The sequence below is a fragment of the Blennius ocellaris genome (genome assembly GCF_963422515.1).
Source record: "Blennius ocellaris genome assembly, chromosome: 2".
Classification (NCBI taxonomy): domain Eukaryota; kingdom Metazoa; phylum Chordata; class Actinopteri; order Blenniiformes; family Blenniidae; genus Blennius; species Blennius ocellaris.
Window position 1 is genome coordinate 3,941,668 of NC_137651.1, and position 24,023 is coordinate 3,965,690.

Sequence of the window (24,023 nt, forward strand, 5' to 3'; positions counted from 1 at the left end):
AAATTCACAGTACAGACAAAAAGAAGGAACACAAGTCATCGTCTTGAACAGAAATGCTTTTACAAGTCGAGACAAGGCCGAGTAGATGGAAAAGACCTTAGAAAATACATTCAACATTGTCTGTTTATCATTTATAAAGCTCACAGCAGATGTACCAACTCACATTCATACATCTTGGATTGTTCTGATTGGAGGAAACTAAAAGAAAGACCCAAATTAGGAAACTTTTCAAAAGACGGCAAAAAGAAGGAGAACGAAAGAAAAAAAACCCAAGATTGGGATTCCATTCATTCAGGCCTCACAACTCTGTCTCTATATTGTTCAGTGGAGTGTAGAGATATGAGCCGTCGTCCTCCTCGTAGATGATGGCCACCGTCTCGCCGGCATCCGACAGTGTTGTACTGGTCTGTAGGTAAGCCTGAAGAAAGGGACGGACAACGAAAAGTCAGTATGACCATCAACTCAACGATTCCAGGTGAATGGAGACTTCATCAACGACGGAAGTGAAGCTGAAGGCGCACCCTCTCCAGCAGCTGGAGCCGCTCCTCGTTCAGCAGGTTGTTCTGCCTCAGCTGGCCGACCGTGTTCTCCAGTCCCACCAGCTTCTCCACGTGGCGGCGGTGGCGCTGCTGCAGCACCTTCACCTTCTTCTGCAGCTCCGTCACGATCGCCTCCAGCTGCTCCTTACTCAGACTGTTCTTGTGGTAACTGTTAAAAAAGAAAAGAAAAAAAAAATGGGGGGGGGTGTTAAAGGATGTCCGACAATATCAGAAATTGGAGCACGCCTGTCGACCTTCCCAAAGTGAAATCTGAGCACCGACCAGTGTTCCTCCAGCTGTTGGTCTTGCTGCTCTGCGTCGTCGTCGTCCTCCGACTTGTCGCCGTCTCGCTCTCCGCCCTCTGCGTCCAGCCTCTCCACGGCGAGGATGAAGGGGGCGGGGGAGGGCGGCGCGTGTTTGGACACGATGGGCAGGGTGGACGCGATGGGCTTGGAGCTCAGAGCGGACGACAGCACCGTCTCCGGGCACAGGCTGAGCTGTGTGGCGGCTCCGCAGGGGAAAACGCCGGGCGCCGTCTCGTAGTAGGCGATGATTTGAGTCTCTTCCGACAATTCTCCGAGCGAGGCGTAAGTCACTTCTTCGATCCCGCCGACGTCCGTCGGGTCGCTGATCATCAGCCTCTGGCCCCGAGTTAAAATGGCGGCCGTGACGGCGTTCACCAGCTCTTCTTGGCCTTCGGCGGCGGGACACTCAGACATCAGGACGACCTCCGAGTCTTCTTCGCTGTTACTCAGCTCCTCCTCTCTCTGGAATAAAGGTGGCGGGACGTGGACGCCCGCCTCCAGCTCATCCCCCGACACCAGAGAGTCCACGTCTGTCTGGGGGGAAGAGTCACACTCCACGGCGGCGTTGTAGAGCTGCAGCACGTGCAATGCACTCTGCACGTCGACGCCATCGGACACCGCGGTCCCGTCGCTCGACGCCGTCAGGCTTTCATCCTTTCGATGCCGCTTTGGGTTCTGCTCGCTGTAATCCATCGCTTTCCGTTTCTGGGGAGGGGGGGGCACACACACACACACACACACACACACACACACCAATGATCAAACGCAGCATATGAAAATCGGCAGCTGTACAGGGGACATGACAAGAGCGGACATATCCTCGTGGATGGAAAGGTTTTAACTGTTAACACACGAATGAGCAGACAAGGAGCTGCTGTGAAGTTTAAATCAGTCAAACATAAGGCCTGTGGACCAAAACCAGCCGCTGGAGGCTCCAATCCAGGACCACAAACCACCACGCAACCTGGGTATATAGGATTTAAAGGTTTTTTTGTTTTGCATTTCATTGTATTTTGCAGCAGAATCTTTCATGAAAACTGAATTTATGTTGAGATTATAGTGATTTTCAGTGGTAATTGCTCGATCTTGCAAAATAATAGGCAGTTTCATCACGTGCACTGTGACCACAACAAAGTCAAACTTTCAAGTGTAAATTTAAAGGTTATTTATTGCAATATTTTACCAGCCCAGCACACTAGAGATGCAACTGGACTGTATGGGGCTCCTGAAGTCAAATTTCATTTAGTATTTATTTTGTATACCCCTTTGTATACATTATATTCATGTATATATATTGTATACATCTTTATATTAGTTCAGTTATATGCTTTCTTCCAATAGATATTATCTGGCATTCGGTTCGTTCAATATCAACTGGTCCTACAATTTATGTACTTTTTAGTAGTCCACAATGCATTAGAATGCACCATTTAAGGTCTATTTTTTTTTTTTTCGTGTTTGTGAAAGGGCCAAATCTACTTTTTTTGCTCAAATTATTTATTTAATTTTATATTTAGTTGATGTGATGTTATGTTAATGATGGTATAATAGTGGTCCAAATATATATCAATGTCTGATCGATAGCAGTGCGACTCTGAAGTGCTGCATATTTGCAAGTTTTGTTCCTGACAAACTTCACAATGTCGACGAAACGTTCTGCACCGACAAAGGAACCTGCGGTCGCAGCCAGAAGGCAGAGGAATGTTTATGTTTTAAAATCTATCAAGGTTTGATCTTTGGGAGTTTAAACAAGAGAGAAATGTGAGAAAGTGTTAATTCCTGTCTGAGAAAAGTGTATAAAGTGTGTGGTGACGGGTTTTACAGCCTTAAAACATAAAACATATAATACTTGCTAACTACTTTGCGGATTTCGCTTATTGCGGTTTATTTTTAAGAACGTAACCCCCGTGATAAACGAGGGAACACTGTAATAACAAAAAGCATATATTTGATCAGCACAGGTTGGGGCCCAAATGCTTCAAGTGCCAAGGTAAACTATAGATAAATAATTCCCCCTCACCCCCCACCGCTGAAATAAAACCTTCGAGGAAACACTGAGCCCCATTTCCTCCATTTTTCTTGCCTTTCTTCTCCAGTCTCGCTTCCGTTGCCGTGTGGATTGATTAAGGCAGGGCAGCGGGCAACTATTGGGCAATGTGGATTTGAACGGTGCCACAAAGTCTAGTCGAACAGCAGTTACGATTAAAAAAGGGAGACCAGCTCATCTGTGGTAATATTAGGATTAAATGGAGTTAAAGAGGCGGCAGTAAAGAGCTCAGAAAATGTGTCAACGATTTTTAAAAAAAGGGTAAAATCTCAAGAGAACGCCTGGATAAAAACACAATTGGGCTTGGGTGGTCTATAGATAATTAAAATCAGAGAAGGGAGTTTAGCTGGAGTGGTAAAGCCAAAGGTGTTCAAAGAGCATAAAAGTGTGACGTGAGATGGGGGTACAAACACAACAGCCTGTCTGTCAACAACCTTGGTCCATTGTCCTGCAACATGAAGCCCGTTGCCAGAAATCTCTTCTACAAACCCATTGCTATAGACTCACTTTTAATTGAAGGTTCCGTTTTGTTGGACTTGTTTTTATTCAAAATGATGCCCCATTTATCCATTATGTGCCCTCACTTGTCAATAAATCCTGTCTGTTTAATGACTGCTCGTCAGGAAAAGACGGTAATTCATTGTTATTTGTCAGGTCCACAATCCCCCACAAAGAGTTTGAAATTATCAAAGGTTTCTATTTGAAACGGAGGCTATTCTCTAAGTTTGGGCATACTTGATAGTGCTGTATCAGGCATTACATTAATTCAGCTTACTTTATATCACTTTATAGGATGAAGATATTTCATTCACAATAATGTCTCCTATGGAACATTCTGAAAAAAAATAAAATTAATCCTTACTTGTTGATGTAGGCGTTCAAACCCGCCTCTTGATATGCGATGGCACGGGAGCATGCCCAGAAGTTGAGTGATGTCATGACAGTTTTACACAATTTTAACTGGACTTTAATGAAAAAATTTTTATTTATGGTCCAATAACACCCAAAATACATCTCCCATCCGCTTTGTATGGCACATTTCTTCATAGTTTTGTGAGAATGATTTGGAAATGGTTGAAGACGTAAAAAGCACATACCAACAAAGTCACGTCATGAACAAGCTGCGCGTTTTGATATTTGAATGGTTCAAATTAGTTCAAGATCACAGGAGATATAGTGGCAGCAAATAAGTCAGTAATAATAATAATAATAATAATAACAAAGATATGGATCCCTAATGTGTAACTGCCTTCAGCATTCACACAATTATATTCCGTGTGTATTTTACCTCGGCCTCCTGGAAGAGCGTGGGCACGGCGTTCTTCTCAATGTACCGGATCCCCCACCTCACTCTGAAGCAAGACGGTGCAAAATGTTCATTGCAGATGTACTGGTGTCGAGAGGGAGTCCAGTTCTCGCGTCCCATGTTCTTAAGCCACTGCTGCAGCCGGAGCGGGTCCTGCAGAGGGAACCTGGAATACAGCAAACACCACAGGAGTCAGATTCTGGCATCACAGTCCCACGCCCAGCAGCCACGGTACATTAATGTCAATGTGTAAAACAAACCCTATCAAAAGTGAAAGTGTCAGATAACAAACTGTAGACTCATCAAATTTTGGCTCATGCCATTAATCATAAAAACTGCCACAATAACGAAATATGTATTCTATGGCCTCCCAATATGTCCTTAACTTCTTACACAGGTTCATCTTAGAGGAACCTGTGGACTGTTTGAGTTGTTGTAAGCAAAATACACGATCGTGACTCGACTCAGACAGATGAGGATGTAGAAGAAGACCGTGTTCAGGACTGGAGCCTTCAAGCTTTAACTCAGGTTTAAGCAAAAGTACAACAGCAACTACAGAAACCCACCAGGAATGGTAGAACGGAATGCGAAAAATGGTGAAAAACTGTATGTCTGCATGGAAATGTGTTAACCACAATTGTCCCCAAGTCGTGTAAAATACGTTTCACTTCCATCTTGAAAGACAAAAGTCCAGAGGATCAACTGCAGCTTGCTCGACCAGCTCCAAGTGAATGTTGCTGCATCAAAAACAAGTACAAGACCCTTGCATGTATTATCAGACTCCACGTCTCCCTCCACCATCAACCACTGCTGTGACTCACTCTGGCTTTTAAGAACAAAAGCACCCTTTAATGCAAATGTTGGCTGTTCATTGCTTCTCTGAATATGTAAACACCAAACAGGTTGATCTCATTACTGTACTCTTGATGCAACACTATACCTCAGCTTGAGAAATCAAATACATACCCTCCAAAGTAAAGCTTGTGAAATACAAACTATTGAACCTATTTGAAATGATTTTCATCATTTCATGTTTCTACATGTCCCGGTACAGAATATTCTGTTGCCAAGGCTCAGTCAAAGCCAAGAACAAAAATATAAAAAAATCAAATCAAGAAAAACAGATGTAAAACGTAGAATAGACTACAAAAAAGAATATAACATGGGCACAATGCAAGATACATTTAGTTTATTATACTGACTACTAACGGACGACTGATGACTAAGCCAATTGGACCTCTTGACGCCACACAGCAGTTGAGATGCAGTTGTGTCACACTGCCACTGTGGGGCGCTGTTGAGTTGTGGCTGTTCCCTTCCGGGGTCGCCTTTATTGGATCACGTGACCTCCGTTCGATTTGGAACAACTTCCAGTCCGGCTGCACGCCTCGCACATCAAAACAATTATTTTCTCTTTATTTCCACTCCGATTGGAATATAATTCCAGATTTGTATTATTATTTTTATTATTATTGCAGATCAAGTTACAAGAAAACTGCATGAATGGTGTTATTTTTAAACTAATGTGATAAACGGTTCAATTTGTCCCAAACAATTCAATTAGTCTCAATAGGAACTTTTATGTTTCCCGACTATATAAAACAATAATTAAATTGTTCTTCAGTATTTAATGACTCAGCTCGGATATATGATGACATCATCACTAAAGTATGCATTACCTGAATTACACAGTGACATAGTTCAATATAATATGATATTCAAACGTGATCTTTACAAACGTATTAGTTCTGCAACACTTTTCAAATACGACAATGGTGAAGTGGGAGCGAATCCTGATTTCATCAAGAGCCGACCAAAGGTCAGAAACGAAGACACAAACTCACCAAGTCATCACACGCGCTGTTGTCTCGAGACTGCGACCGTCACTCGTCTCATCTCAGCCAGTAAACAAATGAAATTAATCTCGGAGAAAAGTTGTTCTAAAGTTGAAGTGGCACCTCGTGCAGCGCGTTTCGCCGCGCGGCCACTTTCTGTAGTAAAGCCACGGCTCACCTGTAAAAGCTTCTCTTCTCCGCGCCGCTGCCGGAGTCACTCCGACAGTTTGGCACCGAACAGTATTTTGGCATCTCCGCTTCAGTCGTGTAGCAGCTGTTGTCCCTCCGCGGACGAGTGTTTGTGTACCTCTAGCTGGGGTTTGCAACAAGGTGAAACTCGTGCTCCGACTCGCTTCTTGGAGTGTGTCTGTCGGCGCGCGGCTGACGACGAGCGGATCAGCTGTTCGGGTGTGTGACGTCACATACCCGCGACCGTCACGCTGTCAGTAAACAGGCCTCGTACACGTGTCCGAGACATCGGAAGTCATTGCTGCGTCGGACGTCAGCGCCGCCGCCATATTGGACCGGGCAACACTTGCGGTTTGAACTTCTATTTTAAATTTAAATAGAATATCAAGCAAATGTAACAAAAACCAACCTAAAACATGGAATAAATTCGCACAATCATGAAACTAACCTCCTCTCAGCTGTTTTGAAAAGGAGCCTTTAAACTATGCTAATGTTTCATCAAATAGTTAAATGCTTCAGTTTCATCCATCTACACCATTTATTCTGTTGAGGGTTACAGGGTTTGGCTGAAACCAGCTCTAGCTTACTATGGATGAGGATAGGTAACATCCTGGACAGGTCAATAGTGTGTCACATGGCAAACACAGAGACGCAACCACACACACTCACAGTCACACCTGGAGGCAATCTTGTCACCAATTGACCTGACATGCATGCTTTTGGACTGTGGGTGGAAACCAATGTATGAAACCCTACGCAAACCCCACACAGAAAGCCTGTTTCCTTCGCTGTGAATATTTATTGTAAATGAAATATAAAGGGTGTGAGGATGTCATTGTTGTTTAATGCATTGTGGTCATACCGCATAAGTGTAGTTGACATTAATAAAGATACCAGCCATTAAAGCCACTGATAAAAATACTGTTGCCACTATCTATATATATATATTTATGAGATGGCCAACCAAGAAACGCCCCCAACGAAGGAGTGTATTGATAGAAATAGAGAATGAAAAGCCAACATTCTCACTAAACCCTGGTACATAAACGTTCAGTTTTTTATTTTTTGTTTTGTTTTTTAACTGTAAAGCACTTTGTGCAACAACCATTCTTAAAAGTGCTATATAAATAAATGTATCACTAAACACAGGTGTAAATGGATGATTTATTTTGATGTACTGACCTAATAAAAAAAAAAAAAACAGTAAAGGATAAAGAATGGCTTTATAACTACATGGATACATGGGATGTCAAGTGATACATATATACACACGTTACAAGAATGCTGGCCCTAATGAATAGCTAAATGACAACATACTGTTACAGATTAGTCATGAAGACGAAACATGATAAACATAATCTACACTCACCTCCCCCTCCCTAGAAAATGTGAATAATTCCAACAAACTACTGTTGTTTTATTTTTTTTTTGTATGTGTATTTGTTTTGTCTACTATTTCACCATGAAAAACTTTAAAATTAAAAAAATAGATACCAGCCGTTTTCCAAAAATCACTGAACTTGCTTTTTTTTATTCAATAATTTTCTCCAAACAATACACAGAATCTTTAAATGATACAGTATATATACATACACATCAGTGTACTTCTTTATCTAAAAAGTTGAGGGCCATTGGACAATGCAGCTGTGCGTTTCAAGATAGGATTGCATTTTGGACGTTTATGTGTTGAAGAAATCCACATAAAGGGGTCTAAAGTAAGTCACCAGTAATCGGACACGTATTGGAGACTTCAGTGCCGCCAGTGTTTGGAGAACAGACTGTGCGGGAGCCGTCGGGTGAGTGACACAAGGACGATCTGGGATGAACACACAGAGAGCAGCAGTACCTTCCCCGGAGAGGAAGCAGTGCAGCAAGTGCAAAACAAATGTTACCAGCTACATGACTGAACCAGCTAAAATACACCACTAGTGGCAAACAGCACCGTTTAGAGTGTGCCCAGAGACAGGAAATCTCTTTTCTTTTTTTTTATCCATAGTGGAATCAAACATGTAATTAGATTCGGGTTTCTGTAAAATGAAAGAGGAAACCTAGCATACTGTTGAGTGGTTTGAGAAATACTGTTGATCATGACACTCTTGGACCAGTTTACGAAGCTCTAAACTCTTGACGGAGGCCAATGATACAATGCTAGGTTTAAGATGCTCATTGCAATAACTGAACAATCATTTTCATTACAGATCTTTGGTACATACCAGCTATTTGATGCCATCTGCTGAGCGAAAGGAATATTTAAAAAGGGCCTTGAAGGAGACTGATGGTAAATTCTCAACGTTGTCTTCCTTTGACCCAGAGATTGAGCGCACGGTGAGGCGACTGGTCAAATCATAATGGGACTTTTTCCAGTTGCAACCGGTGACATGAAGGAATATGTCCAGTTCTCGACTGAGCTGGTCTAAGTGATCTCTTCCCATGTGAACTACACCACGCGTTTAATGCGTACGACTAGCGGGGGGAGGCTGCGGGGGCGAGGGATCCCTTAGGCGGGGCATGAACGGGGGCATGTCCGAGCGCTGGAGGGAACGGGGTGGCGGGGAGGGGTTGGGTTGGGGTCCGACGGGAGGTCATCAGCGTCACGCACGGATCAGCGTGGCCACTACATCATCCCCAACTGCATTAGCGTGTTCGCGTATGCCATGGGCTTGACATTCGGATGAGGCTGTGAGGGGGGAAAAAAAAAAGAAAGAAAAAAAGCAATAAATATATTTCACCTTCACAAAAAAAGAACAGGAAGATTCATCTCTTGTTATCAGCAAGCACTTTTAACTGGAGTTGTATCACAAATCCTAAAGAATTGTAACAGTAAATGAGATGACACAGATTTCTAAAGTGTATTGATACTCTTATCGCCAAAACTGTGTTCATTAGGGCTGCAACATCGAAAATATATCACCGCCGTGCAATATAAACACCACAAGAGATTGATGGAAATTAGGTAAATTATGTGTCCGTGCACACTGCAAAATCAAAATGAAGTCATTTTATACACGAAAGGAAAAGTCTGGAATCGTGATCAGTTCATAATGCACCACTCAAAAATGTACATCACTTAACGACGTTATTTAATTCCTTGGTGGCCACTGTTCATAAGCACAAGAATTACGGAAAAAATTGGTAAAAACAACAAAATCAACAAAGCGATTTGATTGTGAAATGTTGCATGTGATGCATGAGAAAGATGAGTTATTATTATAAGGTGTCTGACTGTGGATGCTTCTGGACAGGTCAAAGGTCAAACAGACCATCACCAAATAACCGGAAATGCACGTGTGTGTGTAGAGGGACAGTGGGAGGAAACTCATTACCGATATATAATATACATTTTCATATGATTTTTTTCTTTTTAATTTCCATTAGAGAAGAAAGGAATTTTACTTTCAGGCTTTTTCTACATCTTTGTTCCACTTCTGAACCATCTGTGGTTGACATTTGTTCTTTTTAGCTTAGTTTAAATTCATTTGTGCCTTTTTAAGTTACTTTCTTCAACCTGATTTGGAAAAAAAGAAGAAGAAAAAAACAACCCTCAAATTTAGCTCCCGTCAGCCATCATACCTGGCGTCTCTTACAGCTGGTAAGATTACGTCACCAGATGAGTGTTCAATTTCTGTAAAAGTCAGTAGTTAAGTAACTAGTTGTCATAGTAACTGAAGCTGATGATTGAAGTCCTTTGCAGGGTTGTGTTTGCTCCCTGCTGCCACAATGAAACCAAGCTGTAATCATTAAAAGACCGTTATTAAAATATCAGGCCACGATGCACGGTGGAAGAGTGGGTTGCATTCTTGCTACTCTGTGAGAATATTCCTTGTTCGAGTCCAGGGTACAGGGGCTGCTCTGTGTTGCCTTTGCATATTTTCAGAGAGCAGTGGTTTCCACCCACAGATCAAAGGCGAGCTTTAAAGCAGAGGTCTTGAACTCGGATCCTGGAGGTCTGCAGCCCTGCACCTTTTCCTCGCCTCCCTTGTTCAACACACCTGAATGTCCCGATGGTTCACCACCACGTTCAGCACAAAGCCAGGTGACGAGCCACTCATTGCAATCAGACGTGTTGAAGCAGGGAGATGAGGAGAACATACAGGGCTGCGGCCCTCCAGGATCTGAGTTTGAGACCCCTGCTTTATAGGTTAATCAGTAACTGGCTGGTTAGTGGATGTGACCAGGATGTAACCTGCCTTCCTCTACAGCTCCAGCCACTCAGAACCTTGAAGGAGCGCAGAAGACCAATCTATGGGTGGATATTTAGCTCAGTTAGATTTCTGAGATAGAAGCTAGAAATTATTGTACAAGTTAATTTTTGCAATTTTGAGTCCGTAGTCTTATTTTTCTCTTTTTTTAAACATAAACCCTTGACACAACACACAGTATATTGATGGTAAAACAACAAAAAGTTCAAAATGAGGTCTGAGGATTGTTGATGAGCAGGAAGCGCAGTTACATTACAAGACCAGTAGATGTCGGTAATGTCCAAATGTTCAAAATCTGTGCAATAATTATTTGACAAAGGAAAGGGCTTCATTAGATCCATCTTGATTAAAGACTCTTAATGAAGTGGAAAAAAATTCCCAATCATATTCAAAATAAAATAAAATAAAATAAAAAAAAAAACCACAACTGCCACAGTGGTTTCTGAAACGATGAAGTAATAGAATACTGACCACAGCAGTGAACTGGTGAAATTCTGGCTTGAGGTCGGATCCCCTGAGGTGGATGTATGCTCCTTTGTTTCCCATCTGATCACTGCAGGAAAGTGGAACAGAGGAGACCACAGTGAGGACTGTACAGTTTCAGTGACCGGAAGTAGGGATGCACGATATATCGGCCGTCACGTCGGAATCGTCCTGCCAATAAAAGCAAGCTGACGTGACTATCGGTGTCCTTTCGAAGCAAGGTTTGCTAAGAAACATGTCAAAAGTGGACACTTGGATTGCGATATGCACCATTTGCTTGAGCAATGCAACGCATGGATGGAGCAGCGTGAACAAATTCAACATCGCTCATTTAAAGGGATGCCACCCAGAAATCTACAACTAAATCCAGGAGCAACAACTTAACTCGGTGGGTGAGCCAGGAAACAGCGCAATTGACATATGTCTTCCATATAATTTTTGCATTATATATTGTACCCAAAACATGCTTTGCACTGAAATAAGCAGAAAGATGGTTTGAGTTGACAGTTTATACTTATTTCTTCAGTATCTCTTAGTGTTGATTGTGGGAGATTGCTTTTATATGTCGAGATAGAACAACATTGGTAAATATCAGCCAAATACTTTGCATCGGTGCCTCCCTCACTGCAAGTTGTCCATCCGGACTACGTACCAGTAGTTGGGTGCTGAGAACACGGTGACGCACTTCCCTGAGTGAGTGACTTCGTAGCCCTCAGCTTTGACCTCATGACTGCGCACGATGAAATCCAGCTTGTTCTGTTCCAGGAACCTCTCCGTCACGTCGGGCCCGAACTGACAGCTCACGCCTCGCTTGCTGATCGACCGGCCGTTCTACAGAACACAGGCGGATACAAAGAATTATCGTTAAAAACACAGAAATGAGTAAAACCTAAACACCTAACTGGAAGGGTTGGACACTGACCTGAGGCTGTGGATCTGACCAGAGGAGGTCACACATAGGACCTGTCCAAGAGAGAAAGTTAGAAAAGTTATTTACAATATCGGCTCAAAAAACGAGTGGCGTTTAACTGAAAGTGTTGTTACTTACTTGTATGCAATATCCAACCTTTAACCCATTATTGGCTGATTTTATGTACAATTCTTCTGACTTAAGTAAATACTGAAGGACCCAAAGATTTTTTATTTGAATCTCACATTTAGCCATGATGGAATTTATCTTGATCATTCTTTTGATGCCATCGCTGTTGAAACAGGGCTTAGAAACAAAATGCTGGTCTGCGTTCCAGAACTCGACAATCTGGACGATTTGTTCAGGGCCCAGAGACCGCGGTTTAATTTGTTCCCATCTGTTCAGTCCATCAATGTGTAGATCAAACGGACACAGGAACTTTTTATCCACCTACTGCGATTAGTTTGGAATGTATACTGTCTGAATGTTGTGCCGGTCGATCCTGATCAACTCTGTCGGCATCACAAATTTCCCCCGAGACACTAAAGCTCACCTCAATCTACTGCAAAATCACTTTGTTGCCAGGAGTTCACACTCCCACTGCTAGATGGCAATAAATCTCTTCCAGTGCAATCTTTCATACATGTCGACAATCAGGCAACACGACAGCTCATTTTACATTTACACAAAGAGTCATCTGTCATTATTCTGCATTTATTGAGTTTATTTTACTGGGAGTATAAATCAAGTATAAGCATCTGACTTTGCGGTAGCACCAGGAGTTGCGAGGGAGTAGTGTTGAGATTAGAAGTACATGAGCCTGAAGTACATTCACAATAATAATAATTAGTTTAATGTCTTGATAATGGGTTTCCCCCCCCCCTTGGACAATAAGTGTTTAACACATGAATGTGGTTGTGGACACTATACGTAGAAAAGGAAGACTAAACATGGACTTTAATTCTTTTCACTGTTGAGAGCAAACTTAAAATTAGTTATGGTGCTTTATTCTTAATATTTGAAATTTGATGTCACGTTTCAGCCTTATTCCTAACTATAAATAATGTATAGATAAGCAAATAAGTTAAAGAAACATGGCTTTTTCCTACATATTTCTAAAATTGTGGTTTTAACACTGCTTAATGCATTTTCCAAGTAAATTAATTCAGTACCACAATATTTTATACAATCTTGACGTGTAATCACGAGACAGTTAAATGTACAAAAGGTAAGGATTCAATGTGTTAAATGACTGTGAAGTGAAGTTAAAAGAAAGTCCGATGGGGTGTTGTTCTCTTGTATTGGTTTCAAACAGTGTTTCTATGGAGCCACTCAGATTCCATTTAAGAAAAGCTGCAGACCTCATATCCAAAGTGTGATTCACCATTTCAGTGAAGTCAAACATTGGTGGGCTCACACTCTCGCACCAGCAGGCAAAAACAGGGACTTATGAGCGATTTTCCCACGTACGCACTACAATCTAAAATGTGTTTCATCACATTTCTCTTTGAAATGCGTAAATATGACCCTACTGTTATCTCTGGTATTGTACTTCTTCTTTACTGACAGTTTTTATAAGAAGGTCTTACAGAGTTGGACCCTACCTGAGTCGGGAGGTTGTCGATTCCTTTCAATCTTCCTGAGATCCTCCAATGTGACACCATCTTCACTGAACAGTCCCCCATGCATTACCTGAGGAGGAAGGTCTTCTTAGAATAGAGTGCCAACATACATCAAGCCACAGTGTCACGAGGTTATGGAAATCCTGAAAAACTATGATATTTGCCAGAGAATATCAGTGAACCTGTGGTATGTTAAATATTTCCTATATAGTCATATAATCTCCTTTCAGGTGTATTTCTAAGACTGAGTTGTTTCTGAAATATTGATGTGTAACCTGGAATGAAGTCTTTATCTGGGGGGGATAAAGAAAACCCAGGATGGAATGATGGAGCAAGTGTAAAAACAGTTTCAAGCTTTTTATTTTAACTAGAGAAAACTCAAAATGAGGCCCTAACAAATAAGAAAAGTAGCTGAGTCCCACTTAAACTTGTTAACAGATGCCTGGCTCACATAGATACTACATCATTTTGGGGATTTCCGCAGGTTTAAATGACACTTTGATTCAGTTCAACGTGACAGCTATTAGTAGTAAAACACACAAATGAGAAGCTGGATTTATTAGAAATAAGCCTTGCTGTTGATTTCAATAGTTTTACAGTGAGCTGCCTCTTAGAGCTCACACTCTCAAAGCTTACCAGCACTTTGTTGTTGATGCACTGTGCGAGCGGAAGCCACTGGAAGACCTCGCTGAAGAGTTGAAACATCTGGGCTGTGTACTTGGCTTTGACTTCGCCCTCAAAGCCGTACATCTGGTTCATGTTATCCGTCTCATGGTTACCTGCAGGCATCAATGGGGTTAATGTCTGGTGAACAATCCTGCTACATTAAGTAGAGACCTATACAAACAAAGGTGATCTCTTGAAATTGTTAGTTTTGTCTCCTCACAGTGAAAAGACCAAGAGTTTTTCAGTAGGAAATAGATCATCACACATTCCAAAGACAGGACTGTTAGATTCATTGGTGAATCCAGTTTGCTCTTGAGCCGCAATTACACTGCAAGTCTTGATGCCCAGATCAGATTTGCTGCCTAAATCAGATTTCTTTGACCTTGCAGTTACGCATATTTTATTTTTTTAAGTGACCGATATCTGATTCCTGCGTTTACACTTGCCAACAATGTCAGAAACAGCATGTGTACTTTTAGTGTTTACGAAGTTCCAAAAACCAAAACGGTGGATGATATATGTTTCATGCCAATGTCACGCTGCCTGAGAAGTTCGAACATTTGCCAGGATTTTTAGGCAGAGGAGGAGGAAAAGGACCATCATTTTTATCTTATGCTTGCAATTATTTCCTCCAACCGAGCACTGTGCTGGAACTTCTTCCTGCCGGATCGCCTCCACGCGTCACATTAATTTACTGTGTTCACCAAGTGACAATACAAGCTGGATGGTTAATGATGCAATGTCAAGAACATCTGATCAGCCTGGTTAAACGGCAGCCGCATTGTCACTTCGCCGACACGATACATAACTGATTTATTTCCGCATATGAATGCGCCCCGTTTTGGATCTCAAACGGTCTGATTGCATGCGTCTTTTTCCTGCTTATACTGTGCAAAGGCAGATCCCACCTGTGCCACAAAGGCGCAGCATGCATATACAAATGTATTGTGCATTCCTGAAGTCTATTTTTTTTACTTTACAACACACCGCTAAGACAAGACAATGTGAGATGCTGAAAAGACAGTTGAATTGATATTTACAAATATGTATAAATCCTGTGTGTGTGTGTGTGTGTGTGTTCTAAATGTATTCCACAAGCCTAAGACATGCGAGTTAGTTATTGTTAATGTGAGATTATGGTTCTATAGTAGTGACAGTCAGTGTACAGAAAGCTTCCCATAACCTGAACTTAAAAGTAATAATCTAAAATGAATGGTTCTTAAAGTAATTAGTGAATCATGCGTGTCTGTGTAACTTATACCAGTGGTGACCTGTCCCTGTATGTCAATTAAAACCTGCAGCCATAACGACTATTGTGTGGGTGTAGAAGATGGTGACAGTAATAGGCGAGGTGCACGTTGATTAAGCGAGTGCAAAATGTAACCAACACCTAAAGCAAGACGACACTGCAGAACCTGCAACTCTAACTTGAGTGGAGGGGGTTACAGAAGCTGGATGAGCTTCCATTGACGCTCTTTAAACTCTACAACATGTGGTTAGCGGGATACATAAGCTGGCATTTTACGAGCTGCTGAACATACATCAACAATCCGACAGGGGCGAAACCCTGCGAGCGCACTCACCTCGCAGCAAGTGGAAGTCGTTGGGGTAGAGCAGCTTGAAGCCAAACAGGGTAAGAATGACCTCAAGAGAGAAGGAGCCGCGGTCCACAAAGTCCCCATTGAAGAGCTAAACGGTGTGGTTAAGCAACATGACGTACACGTTCTGGTTTGGAGGCACGCGGCCACTGTCCTTTTAGAAACATAATAGTACAATGTGGGGGGATGACGGCACTGGACACAGTTAAAAGTGGACGTCTGCAGGAAGGAAGGATACATAAGGGTTGGTCTCCGACGGTAAGCCGTTCAGCTTGAAGATGTTGAGGAGGTCGTAGTACTGTCCGTGGGTGTCACCACAAATAGTTATTTTTTCTGTCTGCGGGAATAAAAGAGAAAGTTACACACAAAAAAACAAAAACAAAAAGAAAACACCCTGAACTGAGACCAAAGGAATAACTTTATTAGCCTGCCAAAACAAATCATCCACTCCATGTCGTCACATCAGAAGCTGATGACAGGGTGTGTAAATCCCACAAGTTAAGTCTGTGTTCACACTTGTGGTCCAGACCAAAGTTCACACTCCAGTCTGCTGCACTTTGTGGGCTCTGTGACATTTCTAAAGATGGAGCAGAATATATAAAAAGATCCAAAACACAAGCTGCCGTGACGTGTTTTCGGCAGCATAACCTTCACATGAATTCTGCGTGCGGCACTAAATACCACAGTGGAAGCTGGATTATTGTTATTCAGGAACTTGCCACCAGCTTATGAAATGTATAAATGTGTCACAACAGCAGCAGGAAATCCGCCTTTATGCGTAAGACTTATAAAACACTGTGAGGAAACATCCCATCACAACACTTTAACAGAACAGCTTCCCATGACATCTTTATTCACTTTTATTGCGTTGGACCCGTTTGATTTGTTGTGTTAAACCATTTTATGGTTGATGTCTTCTATGCTTTGGGGAACGTTGTAACCACTCTATTAAAAAGCACCCAGCAAAGAAAAGTCTTTTGTTCCTCTTGTTGAATGGAAATGTATTCAAACCCACTCCAAAGTTTGTGTAGAAATCAAGCGGAGCCTGATTTCCCCTCTGCGGCACTCGATAACATTAAGGGAACCAAACATGACAGATGTGAACACAGGCCAACTCTGCTTCATCTCAGTTGAAAGCCCTCACCTCTTTTAACGTGATTTCCACGAGGCTCGGCAGTTTCGCCAGAACATCTTTGACTTGCACTAAAATCTGAAAGAACATGACGAAGTTTAATTCCAGGTGTGGGCCCGTTCAACGAGTGCGTGGAGTCCGAAAGGAGCAAACCGGTTCTCACCTGATATGCACACTTTCTGTGCAGCTTTTTCTGATCTTTGAACCAATCCATCATCTCCTGCATGAATTTCAACGTCACTTTTCCATCTTCGAGTTTGGGGCCGATGTAGTCGTCTTCGATCGCTGCAGCAGAGCATCATTTCACACTTGAGATTATAATAGCCCCCACTTGTGGAACTTCATTACATTTAATTCCTATTTCACAGGCTAACTGCTACTTTCTCATTATGATCACAGTTGCATGTTTTACGATATTCAAGATACTCACTCATGTTTTCAATGTCCAGAGAGTCCACGACGGATTTTTTTATCTCGTCGCTGGCAATGGCTCTCTCAAAGGCCTTCTGTTTCACAATCTTGTTACATTCCTGAAACTTCATCCTTGCATCCTTATCATTTGGGCGAACCCTCACAACCTATAATGGAAAGGATACAATTATTTCAATAATGAAGCAGAAAATAAATGACCGTTACTCTGTGTAAACAGCACATAACACTGGAAATACTAACTCTATTAGATGAGCTGTGGTTTTTTTTTTTATTGCCTTGAGATTTATAGCCATTCGTTTATCAAGAGAAACATTAAATTGTGTGGAACAAAGCCTTTGTCGGGGAAGGGGCGGGTGGTGCAATCTCATCCACGTGGTAGTGTGATACCATTTAAATGACCTCACTTCAATAATGTCATTATTCTGCCATACATCTATAAATTCATAAATAAAACTGGCTCTATTCTCTCACTTGCTTTGTAAACCTTTTTTTTTTTTTTTTTTTTAATTTCATGACCTGTGGTTTAATTAAAGCTATGAATTTGCCAACTGCAGCAAAGCTTTAAAGACTTTTCTTCCCACAAGCATAGCATATTATTTGGTTTATTATGGAAACAACACAAACGATAGACACCAAATTAGCTGTGGTACGAATGCCTTTGCACTGGATCTAACTGGCATCATGGCTAGATTAAAGGCTAAGCCCTTTTCCAGGGTGTTAGGGAAACATAGGGAGTCTAACTCCTGGTGACAAGTCAGCAGATGGGATGGGAGAGCTTCTTATTCAGATAAAACAAACAAACAAACAAACGAAAAATAGCACCATATTTAGGAAACTTTAGCTTATTATTTCTTTATTGCAACAATTCTTGGAAAAAGATATCATATATTGGAAGGCCTCTTTATTTATATTTTAAACCGTGTTGCATTTGTGGGGTGGGCACAGCTGAATTTGTGAAGTGCTTCATGTAAAATACGCCAAATTTTCCATCCTCTGCTTAATGGTTATACAATAAACTTTTCTCTCTTTCTCTACATCTTAAATTCCAGTGAAAGCATGTAGCAACAAACACATTTCTCACCGTCTCGTAGTCTTTAAGCGCAGCCTTGAACTTGCCGAGCGCCATGTTGGAAGTGGCGCGTCGGTAATATCCCTTAATGTAGTTTTTGTCAATCTCCAGGGCCTTGGTCGCATCCGCCAGCGCGTAACCGTAGCACTCTGTGCGTAGGTACGCCAGGCTCCGGTTGCTGTAGTAGATGGCATTGGATGGATTGACCTCCAAGGCCTCCGAGTAGAACTTGATAGCATTTTCGTAGTCTTTCTCTGTGGGGAGGATAAAAAAAAAAAAAAAACACCAAACAAAACGGGTTAAATCTTTATGAGACAAAAGAAATCTGTGTACAATAAAGTGAGTTTGAATGGCAGTCATTTGGCTGTCCTGGACCGGCCTGCAAGCACATGACGAGGACTGTGGTTTTGTTTTGAAGGTGGCAGCTGCATTTTCACAACGTAAACATTCCATGCTTATAGTCATACTTCAATTTATTTGCTGTGTTGACCATTTACCAACTGAATCACTAGAATCTGAAGAACTTCACTGATGCAGAGCAGGAACAGTAGCTGATTAAATCCTAATAAACAAACAGGTTTCTATTGGGGATATATTAATAATGAGCATGATTTCTATGCATTTTTATCTTTGCTACATCATTTTATTTATTAGTTGTACTTTTATTTTTCTTCCGTTTTCTTTGGTTATTTAAAACATCGTTTTTACATCTTCGTTTCAAAGAAAATGAAGATGGTCATTTCTGGAATAAGTTACACGTCACTTCCCTTTGCGATTACACTTAGAAGAATGTGCTTCTGAAAGCACAACAGCATTTCAGGTCAACTGCAACCCCAACATCACAACATGCAAGTTGTTTTTGTGACATAATCCGATTAAAATTTCATACTCAAGCAACAGATGCACTGACAATTTTGCACGACAGGGAAGTTGTGAGGCAGTAAAATTGTCCTTTGCCCTCATTGATGAATGCAATAATCAGTGATAACCAGCTGTTAAACCAGCTGTGACCTGCTGCGTGCTCACGACACTTTACTGAACTCAGAGCAGACAACATCAATATCTTGATACTTGCTGATCTTATTTGGTCTTAGGAGTTGGAATAAATCCCTGTGCTCATTCATTATACTGTGCATTCAAATTACACATTTTCTCTAAACACACAAGTATCCTTCTAACCACGGTGTCAACATGATTAGTGAGTCAATTTGAAGGAGTCATAAATAAAACCCAGCTCAGACTTCTTAACAAGTATACAAACCCAAACCAGGCTTTGTAAATATTTACCAGTATGCAATCAACACTAAATGTCACGATAAAGCCCGCCCTCTTTCACAAGAAGGAAACGCATAGTATTCTGGGATCATTCGTGACCACTGCTCGCACTGAGTGGGTATATCTGACTTTATTTTAGGCCGTTTGTCTCAGACAACAGACAATCCAGCCCATCCTACATCAGACAGCCGTTCCCTTGCATCTGCTCTGACTCATCACAGTGTCAGCCACACTGCCGCTGTAGTTTCCGATGAACTGGTGATATTCTGGGGCATGAGACAGACGTGTTGTAGGCGTGCATTAAAAAAAAAAAGAAAAAAGAAGAAGTGCTCCAAATAACTTGCCTTTCTCCCATTCATTCCACTCTATCTTTAAAAGATACAGCACAAAACCCTGCAGGAAAAGTCAGTTTTATCTGCTATTTTCAGTCCACATATTGTATAGAAAGGCAAAAAGCATTATAAAAGCACTTTTTAAAACTAGTTCTGGCTACACTTTAATTACCACCCGATCCTCCAGCATCAAACACAACAGCGCTGGTAAAATGTTTTTAATTGTGCCAATTACAAAGCTCATGTGTACTTAGTCAGATTAATCCTATTTCCCCCTACTTGTGTCTTTCAGTTACATTTAATGGTGGAGAAGAGTGCACACATACATAATTACAGGTGAAGATGATCCTCTGATCAGCTGCTGCCTTCATACAGGAGACATCACACCACGTCATTGCAGCCTGCACTCAAAACCAGACTCGTTTTCGCATCGGGTGCGCTTTGTGCCGCAATCAAGCCATAGTCCCCCACACTCCGCTTTAAACTGAACCCAAAGCCTCCCTGTAGCTGCATCTAACAATAAATTAAAATGTCTCACACCAACTGAAAAAATGTTTAAACCTTTGCTGGAATTTTAAAATATAAGATTATCAAACAATGTTAAATATAACGTCTCAAAACATTAAAATATCAAAAGATTATTATTTATCACATTTTATGTTTTATTTAACCAAGGAAATTAAACGAATAATCAAAATGAACACAAGTTGTTCGTTGAATTTTTAGATGTGACAAAATTGATGATACATGGCAGTTTACTTTAAGAGTGGCATAATGTGGAACTTGTACTTTTTTCTTCAGATATTTCAACATTTTCAGTTTAGTTAGAAGACACTACATTTACTTTTTTTCAACCAACCAGTGGGAAAATATTCAGAGATGTGGTTTTTTATTGTGTCGTTATTTATGAAATTTTGGAAATTGAGAATTTGGATGCTCTTACATACCGCTGTCAAGTCATACTTCAACATGCCTCCCTATTTGTGCCATTCAATTACATACATCAAGTCCAAGAAATGCAACTATGGTTTCAATTTAGTGCCAAAAACACAAGTGCATAAAAACTGCAATCGCGTAGTTAGACCACTTTCTGCACACTCGCTGTGACTCCTGTGATCGCTGCGCATGCAGTGATGTTGCTGATGTTTTGGCACTTTGGGGCAGGCATTGCAGAGACAGCCCCATAATCCCAGCTCCTTTCTGATTGGCCAATTTAAATGTTACCATTTTCTGGACAGAGGTACAGTAGGGACTATCAAGGCTGAGCAAGTAAAGGCCTCTGCATACTCTCATAAGAACCCATGAGGACAAGAAGAAAAGTTTGGTTGTGAAGTCAGCCAGCTGCCGAAAAAAAAAATTAACTTTTTCGCCAGAAGAACAGTCCACACTATGTGAAAAAGCTGTCAAACTCAAAAGACCACGTCACTATCACAGCTGGCACACATCTGTGAAGCGGCATTTTAACTTTTCAACTGTACAGCTTATTTCTTGCTTCCAATATTTTCAGAAATACATTTCTCTGAAATGCCTCAGCAATAAAAGAGAAGGTTTTTGTCTGAGCCGCGATGTTGGTCTGGTTTTAACTGCAGAAGGTGACAGCTTTGAGTGATGCATTCAGGTGCATCACGTAAGCTCGCCCTACAACTTATTAACGAGCTCATACAGTAGCGATGGTCCATGCTAAACATGATTAAAATAAGATTAATAGTTATTAGCGAGCTGGAACACATGCATACTACACTGCCTTCGGACTGGACGATTGGCACAGCCAAAGAACATAATATCATTTTGTTCTGCAAGACCTCAGAGTACCCAACTTTCTTCTTGTTCTTATGGAGCATGAATCGGCTTAGTCTTCAGTATTTATCGCTCAGATTTTATTTGATTTTATACTGGGACCAATGTATGAGCTAGATTTTCTTTTCTCGCACTCTCTCTCTCTCTCTCTCTCTCTTTTTTTTTTAAACTGTGCCAGCTAAACTGACATCTGGTCAATGTCAATTTTTTTTTTAATCTGGGTTGTTCAGATTGACTTCAGTCAACTGAGATTGATTTGCCAGATTTTCATCGAGATCATCTCAGTCACGTTTATGTTTATTATAATGTTCTCCATGACTTCCTCATTCAACACAGACTTTTCCTCTTTGGTCGTTTCCTTTCATGTCAGCATCACCGTACAAGTTGACAACCATTTCATCACACAAAAGTTTATTGCACTGGATCATCATTTGTTGTCACTATAAATCAATCAATCAATATAGGTTCAAATCTGAGTTTGCGCTCCGAAAGAGTAAATGACTAATTTGTATGAAATACTATTTAAAAAGAAATAATCTGAAAATGCCAGGATATACACGTGCAAAGAAAACCCTCCTATAAATTGAAGTGAAGAAACTTTAAAACAGCATTGGTTAAAAAAAAAAAACAGCATTTACAATGTTAGAACACTGGTGTCCGGAGAGGTCCGGCTTTGATACAACTTTATTTGTTTAAAACAGCCTTCCTTTAGAGTAGTAACAACATACATTAAACTATAAGCTTAAAATAAACAATGATAAATGTCAGGCCAAATTGCATTACCATGCCGTGAACTACTTATTTGGCACCTGTAGGGTTTTAAGCAGGCATCGATGCGGTTACCCAAAAAACCGCGGCCTCGTGCACGCGCTGATGATACCAGTTAAAGTGGAACACCGAGCCGGTGAATAAGCCAAAAAGTGGAAAAAGTTCAAGCTGTATGCTGCAATTTGTAACATAGCAGCATTACAGATGTATAGTATTTTTGAGTCATCAGGATATCGCCACAAAATCACACGCTCGCAGCGTAACGAAATGAGGCAGCGGGCTCCAGAGGACTTGCACGCTGCTTCCCTCAACGTGAGAAAACAAAATTCGACTTGCTGTTTAAAAATTACTTACAATGGCCTGTTCCTACTTGTGTGACAACAATATCGAGATAGAGTGGCTCTGAATATATGATCCACATTAGTTCATCTAATTACAGCTAATGTTTCCATCCTGATCTAATGAATGGGGTTTACAGTTAGCATGCTGCCTAGCTTAGCTTCCTCTCTTTCACCGGCTCCGGCCGCAGTGTTCCGCCACACCACCGCTCCGCTGCTGCCGTTAACGGCCACCTCGCTGTCTGCCACAAACAGATGTGAGACGCCGCTGACCTGACAGGCTCGTGTAGTTACCTTTGAAGTACTTATTCGCCTTCTCCTTGAGTAGCTCCGCATCATTACCTCCCTCCGCCATCTTCTCCTCACTGCCGTGTTCCGAGACGTGCGCCATTGAGTCGACTCCACTGTCGTAAAAGGTCGTAAAGTTTTATTTTCTCGTGCGATCACTTCTGATCATGAATCTTTTATTTCGAATGAATGCCAATACAACAAATGCACAAATGTACGGAAGAGGCCACTGAAGAAAAAATAATTTGGAGGCGAAAGAAACAAAAAACCTTCATGCACGCCATAAAAAGTGGTATGAAATATGATTTTACACAGGATTTCCTTGATTAATAATAACACATTTTACAAGCACCCTGGGATCCGTGTCCTTCATTCTCGACGGAACCACGCTGCCGGCTGCACTGTCACAGTCCGAATACTGATAACTGCACTAGTGTTTATGAGCTAAATTCTGCTCTGAAGCTTCTTTTCACCACTTCATTAAGCCGCCTGTGATGCATTTTGAAGCAGTCACATGCGCTGGCATGTGGATGGACGGATTTATAAAAAAAAATAAAATAATGAATCAGTGAAAAATAAAAATCCTGACTTTAATTTTTTAGCCTCTGAATTTTTATCCCCCCCCCCCCCCCCCCCCCCCCAGTGGTCCTAGTACTCTTCCGTATTAATGCACTGGCACAGGTCGAGAAGATTGAAAGTTTTTGACTGATTAACTGCTATGTGTGAAAGTGATTAATAAAGACACAAAGATGAGAATAAATAAAGTAAAACCTTTATTAAGATGGAGATAATAAATAAAGTAAAATCTATTGTTTAATGGAAACATTCTAATCATGTTTTAAGGCCTGCTTTTAAAAGAAGTGTGTGTCAGCATGTTCCTCAGGTGAGAAGCA

At 41.3% G+C, this 24,023-nt stretch overlaps 2 protein-coding genes across 3 annotated transcripts; both read right to left on the reverse strand.

Annotated features, from left to right (window-relative positions):
• LOC308141525 (THAP domain-containing protein 5-like) lies at window positions 1-6,381 on the reverse strand. Of its 2 annotated transcripts, none has more exons than XM_080511714.1 (5): window positions 6,211-6,381; window positions 4,180-4,363; window positions 822-1,549; window positions 522-708; window positions 1-418 (listed from the first exon to the last, which is right to left on the reverse strand). In XM_080511714.1, exons 1-5 carry the CDS (start codon window positions 6,282-6,284, stop codon window positions 299-301), a joined length of 1,293 nt encoding a protein of 430 aa, XP_080367840.1. In that variant the 5' UTR covers window positions 6,285-6,381; the 3' UTR covers window positions 1-298. The 2 variants fall into 2 exon arrangements, with proteins under 2 accessions (XP_080367840.1, XP_080367841.1); XM_080511715.1 differs by lacking the exon at window positions 6,211-6,381 and adding an exon at window positions 6,042-6,115.
• Window positions 6,382-7,371: 990 nt separating this feature from the next.
• ppp5c (protein phosphatase 5, catalytic subunit) lies at window positions 7,372-23,233 on the reverse strand (the record flags this gene model as incomplete). The annotated part of the gene is made up of 13 exons (XM_080509698.1): window positions 7,372-8,898; window positions 10,892-10,973; window positions 11,556-11,734; window positions 11,826-11,866; window positions 13,418-13,505; window positions 14,072-14,214; window positions 15,685-15,790; window positions 15,938-16,036; window positions 16,844-16,909; window positions 16,995-17,116; window positions 17,262-17,409; window positions 18,345-18,586; window positions 23,137-23,233. The coding sequence occupies 13 exons, from the start codon at window positions 23,231-23,233 to the stop codon at window positions 8,836-8,838; spliced, it is 1,476 nt and encodes a 491-aa protein (XP_080365824.1). The 3' UTR covers window positions 7,372-8,835.
• Between the last annotated feature and the right edge of the window lie 790 nt (window positions 23,234-24,023).

Coding starts and splice junctions, on each gene's coding strand:
- LOC308141525 (XM_080511714.1), bottom strand. CDS start 6,284: ATGCCAAAATACTGTTCGGTGCCAAACTGTCGGAGTGACTCCGGCAGC. Junction 4,364..6,210: donor GAGAAGAGAAGCTTTTACAG/GTGAGCCGTGGC, acceptor GCTGTATTCCAG/GTTCCCTCTGCAGGACCCGC. Junction 1,550..4,179: donor CGCTCTTCCAGGAGGCCGAG/GTAAAATACACA, acceptor CCCCCTCCCCAG/AAACGGAAAGCGATGGATTA.